Source organism: Condylura cristata, unplaced genomic scaffold, assembly GCF_000260355.1.
Source record: "Condylura cristata isolate star-nosed mole 26May11 unplaced genomic scaffold, ConCri1.0 scaffold00050, whole genome shotgun sequence".
Taxonomy (NCBI): Eukaryota; Metazoa; Chordata; class Mammalia; order Eulipotyphla; family Talpidae; genus Condylura; species Condylura cristata.
In genome coordinates, this window is record NW_004567151.1 from 486,556 (window position 1) to 493,023 (window position 6,468).

The 6,468-nt window shown below is 60.2% G+C and overlaps 1 protein-coding gene across 1 annotated transcript in view; it reads left to right on the forward strand.

Annotated features, from left to right (window-relative positions):
• The first annotated feature begins 6,114 nt into the window (after positions 1-6,114).
• Positions 6,115-6,468, forward strand: part of PTPN14 (protein tyrosine phosphatase, non-receptor type 14) — a 71,808-nt gene continuing 71,454 nt past the window's right edge. Inside the window, 1 exon segment of the mRNA XM_012734198.1 lies at positions 6,115-6,361. Within this exon segment, the coding sequence (XP_012589652.1) occupies positions 6,188-6,361 (174 nt within the window). The 5' untranslated portion in view covers positions 6,115-6,187.

Consider the following 6,468-nt stretch of genomic DNA (forward strand, 5'->3'; position numbering starts at 1 on the left):
CGGTTGCGTCACCTGGCATCGTGCAACCGGCCACAGCTGACACGAGTTCATACCTGCTCCATCCCTGCTCCATCCCTCGCCCTCTGAGTCAGCTTCTTGGCCAGCGACAGGCTTCACGCCTGGAGTCCCTGGGGCCGCCCGGACTCTGCGTGGGCCCCCCAGTGAAGGCCACCCCGCCCCCCCCCCGGCACCCTGTCTCATCCCCGGCCGGCCGGGGAGGCCTTCCCTGTTCCTGTGTCCTGTCTTGTCTCCCTCGGGCAAACCGTGGGTGCAGAGAGAGCGGGGAGCGGGGCGCCGGGTCTGTGTGGCCCTGCGGCTCCAGGCACTGACCGCTGACAGCAGCGTCTGCTGATAACTGCAGCTGTTAGCCGGCGCTGGCTGGCAGTGGGCATCTCGTGCCCGCCCCCAGGGCCCCAGGCGGCCGGTAACCACCCCCCTCACACACACCTCCGCTGCCACAGCAGCCAGGTGGGGGTTGCGGATGGACGCGGAGGCCCGGGGCAGGGCACAGGGCTGCCAGAGCTCCGTGGCCACGTCTGTGTGGCTGAGGGGTGACAAGGGCCAGCCCCCCGCCCGGGGCCCAGGGCAGGGCCGCGACCAGGCTGTGCAGGAGGGGACCTGGCTCCATCCTCGCCTCCCCAGAGCACCCCTCTCTTCACCGGGCTGGTCCCTCAGGGCGCGGGGACAGGGAGGCGGGCGGAGGTGGGTTCGCCTTTCCCAGGCTCCCAGTTCTGGCTGGATGCTTCTCGGTTGGGGGGTGACTGATGGTCAGACGAGGTGCCGGGGAGAAGGCAGCGATGCGCGGGCATCACCCCTCTGTACAGACTGACCGTGCGTGGCCAGGTCACGGGCCATCGGTCTCGGGCCATCGGTCCCGGGCCCAGGTCCGCCAGGTGGGCATTGTGTGGCCGTGCTTGCTGTCCTGGGCGTGACTTTTCATGGCTCCTTGCTGCTTCATTGAGTAAGAACTCGGCGGGGCCCAGGGGTCCCGGGTACCTTCCCGGGCCTCTGAGCCCGCAGTGGCGGGTGGGGGGGTGGGGAAGAGGGTGGGGGGGTGGAGCTCGCCCCCCCTATTATGGCCCCGGCACTGCAGGCTCCGCCCCCCGCCCCCCACAGCGCCGGGCTCTGGGGACTGATGGCTCAGTGCTGCCCTGGACAGAGGCGCTGCCCAGGGAGCTGTGGGTGGGGCGAGGTGGGGTCTCCCCAGGCGGGGTCTCCCCATATCTTACCTGCGTGCTGGAAAGGCTGGGCTTCCTGCAGAAGGAAGCCGCTTCAGGGGTCCCGATCGAGTGGGCTGTGCCCACTCATCTCCCGAGGGGAGGTTCCCCCACTCCTGTGCTCTGGACACAGACCTGCAGGTGGGCGCTGGGGCCTGTTTGCTCAGGTGACTTTGCAAAGAAAGCGCCATTTCGGGGAGGGTTCCTTATTGCAAATCATTATGTCAGGGCCGTCCCTGGTGGGGCAGGGGTAAAGCGCAGCACCATGAAGCTGTCCACAGCCACCGCAGCACGAGTTCCCCCGCCAGGGAGGGACCCCCAGGCACGCAGATCCCTGTGTCTCCCCGCTGCTCCCCTCAGCAGAGGACTTCGTCCATCTGCCTGTTCTGCTCCCCGCTCTGCCTCTGGTGAGTCCTCTCACCGCCCCTGCACTCTGGCATGTACCCCAGTTCTGTGTGCATCAATAAATAAATATTAAAAAAAAAAACAACCACTTTCTGGACAGGAAATTTGCACCAGACGGACGAGCCCTGACGTTGCCCCCACCCCACTCCCGCCCCGCCAGCCCCGGCCAGCCGGGTCAAGCCTGCATCTCTGCTAGTTTTTTATCTCTCTCTCTTTTTTTTTAAATTTTAAAATTTGCATGTTTCAGCCTCCTCCTCTCCCCTCGTCTCTGCCCCGTCACGGGGCATGTTGCATGGACCGGCTGCGTCTCCTCAGCCCCGCCCACGGGCAGTGTCCAGCTTCTGTGTCCGGCGTTTTAAGAGACGGTGGCGTCCGGCGTTGCAGGGAGGGGAGCTGCTGGGTGGCACAGTTCCATTTTTAGCTTTTTAAATTTTTACTATTTTTTAAAGGTTTATTTCTTGATGCACACAGAACTGGGGTGCAGGCCAGAGGTGCAGGGGGGTGACAGGACTCGCCAGAGGCAGAGTGGGGAGCGGGACAGGAAGCTGGACAAAGTCCACTGTTGAGGGGAGCAGCGGGGAGACAGGTGGGGTCTGCTGCGCCCTGGGGGTCCCCTCTGGGGCCGGGATGGGCCTGCACCGATTTGGGGGGCCACCCGGGAGGGCCAGGACAGTCGCCGTTTCACCCAGGAAGACCCAGTTCCTGTCTGCTGTTCTTCACGGAGGTCAGAGGGGCCTGTCCAGCCTGTCCTGCTTTCCCTCCCTCCTACCCCACGGGGAGGCGGCGTCGGGCCCAGCAGGTGGGGCCCCGTCACCCGGAGGTGCCCTTGGGAGCCCCGACAGGTGAGCTGGGCGATTCCGAGACGGAGTGTGAGGAAGACAGCGTGCGTGCGAGCAGCAGTTAGCTTCTTGGGCGATTTCCCTTTCGGGGGGAAACACGGGGCACGCGCACTGGGCGGGTGTGGGGGCCGAAACGCAGGGAGTTCAAGGGAGTTCAAGTGGGGCTGCGCCATTTGGGTGATGGCCACGGAACGTTCTCCGCATCTCGCGCTCAGGCTGAGAGGTTCCTTCGGGCCGTCACACCGCAAGAAATCTGTAGCGAGCGCAAGCTGTCTCCGCTGTTGTTTTCCACCTCGAAGATGCTTTTGTTGACGGGTCGGCGAGGGAATGTAGGTTACCGGGAGTCCACAGCCGAGAGGCACAGGTGGGATCGGGCAGGGGAGCCGTTTGGGGGCGCTGACCACCCGCCCACTCTTGTTCCTGCGAAGAACTTTGCTAGGATGAAACCTTTTTCCCCTCCCCCGGCCGAGATGCACCGTTAGACTGGAAAGGGGGAACGTGGGTGGCGATGTTCTAAAACCGGCCTTCTTCCAGGATGTGAGGCGACCAGGCCATTGCGGGGCCGTCACCCCTGGGCGCGACACCCTGCCCCTGACCGGGGTCTCTGTGCTCGAGGGTCCTCGTGGGGCCTCCGTCCCTCCATCAGACCCCTGTGCCAGCGGAGGGCGGCGAAGAGGCTGGCAGTTAACCTGCTTGTCCGTCGCTATCTGTCTGTCTAAGATGCGCCTCAGAGATTGAGGACGAGCATGTTCGTGAGTTCCTGTTAATCTTGGGGGGGGAAATCAAGAGTCGGCATCGTATGTTTATCATCTTTGCTAACAGATCCCCTCACTTTATACAGCCTGTGAGTGGATGTTATTGACTGGGTATCTTGGAGGAAGCCCCTAACCCTGTACGTTCAGGTGAACTATAAAAGCGCATCGCATGCGTAAAGAACGCTTTCAGTTAAAGCTGCATCGGAACTAAAATGGTGACACCCTAATTTTATCTCTTGACAAACAAGCTTCGTCAGGAAAAACTGAAGTGTTATCACACTCCTTTCTCTGAGAACCTGGCATTCAGTTGTAGGTTTAATTGTGTTGATGTGATAAGTATGATGAGCCTAGAGAAACAGGTGGGGGAGGCAGAAGATTGCAGGGAGCCAGACTGGATAACTGGGGTGCAGGTGGTGGGGGGGACGCATATCTCCTCCCCTGGGGCAGTTTATTTAGTCCAACACTTGCTCTCTCGATCATGGACGGGACGGAGGAATAAGTGGTAAACTGAGGCAGCTGGGCTCTGTACATTGGATGCCGGGGTGGGGGAACTGTGGGTCCTTTTGACTTAAACATGGTGGATAATTAACTCGCAGACTATGGAAAGGACAAAGATCTCCCCTAGTCTTTGGGTCCAGGCTGTTGTCCACTGTCTGGGTGATGTCTGTGTGTGTGGGGGCGGCGGGGGGGACCCTTCCTGAAGGTCTGTCTTCAGTGAGCACCTGCAAGTACTCCCCGCAGCTCAGTGAGTTCTGGGGTGAATGCCCTGAGCTGCCTTCAAGGTCAAGGATGTGTGTTAAAAGTGGGAGAGCGGGACTTCAGTCTGGAGGGGCAGAATCAGAATTAGCTCTCGCCACCGTTCATCTGTGGAGATGAGCCGGGGTGACTGCTCAGGTACACAGAGAAGAGAAAGTCAGTGCCCACCCGCCCACGTGGACAACACTCGAGTCAGCGGAGCGAGTCTCTCTGCTGTGTGAGCTGATGGCTGTTGTTACCTTTACAATTTGGAGGTTACAGGCATCCCACCCACCCCAGTCCCACCACCAGAAAGTGGAGGAGAGGATCCTCTTACATCAGTATTGTCTGGTTCAGTTCCAGGTCTTTCTTTTCAGAGCTTGTTCTTTTTCCAGCCCCGACTTGACTGAGATTCACACGCAGCCCTTTGTTTTTATCTTTTGTTTACTTTTTGTGGCCTTTGTTTTTATAACTTCCAAGTATCTTCTCCCCCAGTCCTCCTCGTCATCTCCATCTCCGTTTCGGTTAATTAACTTTTGCAGGGACTGGATCTGTTGTTTAATTTGTTGACACCTTCCTTATCTGGTGAGTTTGCCCATGGAAGACTTTGGAGGTTTTCAAACCCACTTAAACAGTTGGGGATTTCCTAAAAGCTGCCCCCAAAGCCCTTGCTCCTAAACTGCCTTGCTCTCAGGTCCTTTCCATCGGCAGAAACCCTATAAGGCAGCTGGAAACTCCTCGAACAATTTAGAAATGGCCGAACTAGAAAGCAAGAGTTTTCGGGAATGTGAGTGAGATGCACACTTGTCCACTGTCTGGGTGTGTTTCCTTTGTTTCTGGCTGTTGTTAAGCACTTTGCTGTTTATTTCCATCAGGAAGGGCGCTCGCTGCACGAGTGAGTGGCCTCCAGAGCCACCCTGGTCCGGCGCCCAGGGCAGAGCAGGGCTGCATGGAGCTCCCGCAAGGCCCTCCTCTGGTCTGGCAGTTCAAGGCTCTCTGTGGGGGTGGGGTGAGGGTGGGGGAGGGCTGGTAGTGGCCTCTGCCTGGCTTGGACCCCTTGGGGGTGCTCACCACAGGGGGTGGGACCTGCCACACACTCCACAGCCCATCTTAGGTTAACAGGAAACAGGATCCTTGGCCAACACACGGGGATTCAAAAATGTCTCTTACCGGGCCCATCCCTGCAGGTGTGTGTCCCCTGCGAGACACCGGCCTGGCCTGGCCTGATGCACTGGGGGCGGTGTGGTGGGGAGGGCTGTGAGAGGGTGGGTTGGGGGCAGCTGGGCATAGATTTCATTCATTAAATCAAGAATCCCGATGAGCAGGTTTTCATGTTCCTTTGTGCAAGGGGCAGGAACTCGGGGGGATGCTGTGGGCGAGGGCTGCCTTGGGAGTGCCTGGGTTTCTGGGGTTTTAGACTCTGTGGGTCGACAGCCCAAGAGGGGGCCGGCTGGGTCCTCCGTATCTCCAGTTTATAGTTGTTAAGACAATGCCGCACCACGTGGGTCACTCCCTGGCCGGAGATCCAGCTCGTGCTGCAGGGGCTTCAAACAGCCTCATGATGGGGTGCGTTCACCTGCTGTGCCACCTGGGAGAGCCCGAGGGGGGTGTCTCTTTGTGTATAAAAAAATATAGAGTAGTAAAAGCAAACGATGGCCCGGGAGGAGAGAGCCCTGTCGCAGAGTGACCGAGGACTCAGATCCTTCTGTCCACCTTGAGCCCCTCTTTCTCCCTCTGTGAAGCAGGGATTGTAGAACCTACCCCAGAGGCTTGATAATGACCCTGCAATGAGAATTTATTTCAGAGTGCAAATGGTGAGGCTGGAGATTCTGCTCCTTCCTGCAGAGCCAAATGTGACCCGGGCTACATGGCCAGCGGTCAGTGCTCCGGCCTTGCCTTTGCCAGGATGAGCTCTGTGGGTTTCTCTGGACCTCAGCTTTCTAGCTGTCAGGTGGATTTTATCGTTCCACCCCAAAGATAGGAGGAAGTGGGTGGACTCCTCCCAGTCATGGGCCACCAGCTCCAGCCTCGGCTTCCCTTGCAGCCGGTGACCTTGCAAATGACCTTGCCCTGCTTTCCGCTCGCAGTGACCCCGCCGGGCGCCCCCGGGCATGGATGCTGACTTCCGCCCCTGGAGGAGCGCGGCCAGGCGCGTCGTCCGCACCTCACAGCCCCGCTGAGGCCAGCTCGGGGACCAGGGCACCAGGAGAGGGGCGGCGCCTCGGGGCCCGGCACCATGCCTTTCGGCCTGAAGCTCCGCCGGACCCGGCGCTACAACGTCCTGAGCAAGAACTGCTTCGTCACGCGCATCCGCCTGTTGGACAGCAACGTCATCGAGTGCACGCTGTCGGTGGAGAGCACAGGGCAGGAGTGCCTGGAGGCCGTGGCGCAGAGGCTGGAGCTGCGGGAGGTGAGCGCACTGGCTGGGGAGGGCGTCCCGGCAGGGAGGGCGTCCGGGAGAGGGCGTCCCGGCAGGACAGGCGTCCGGGAGAGGGCGTCCCGGCAGGGAGGGCGTCC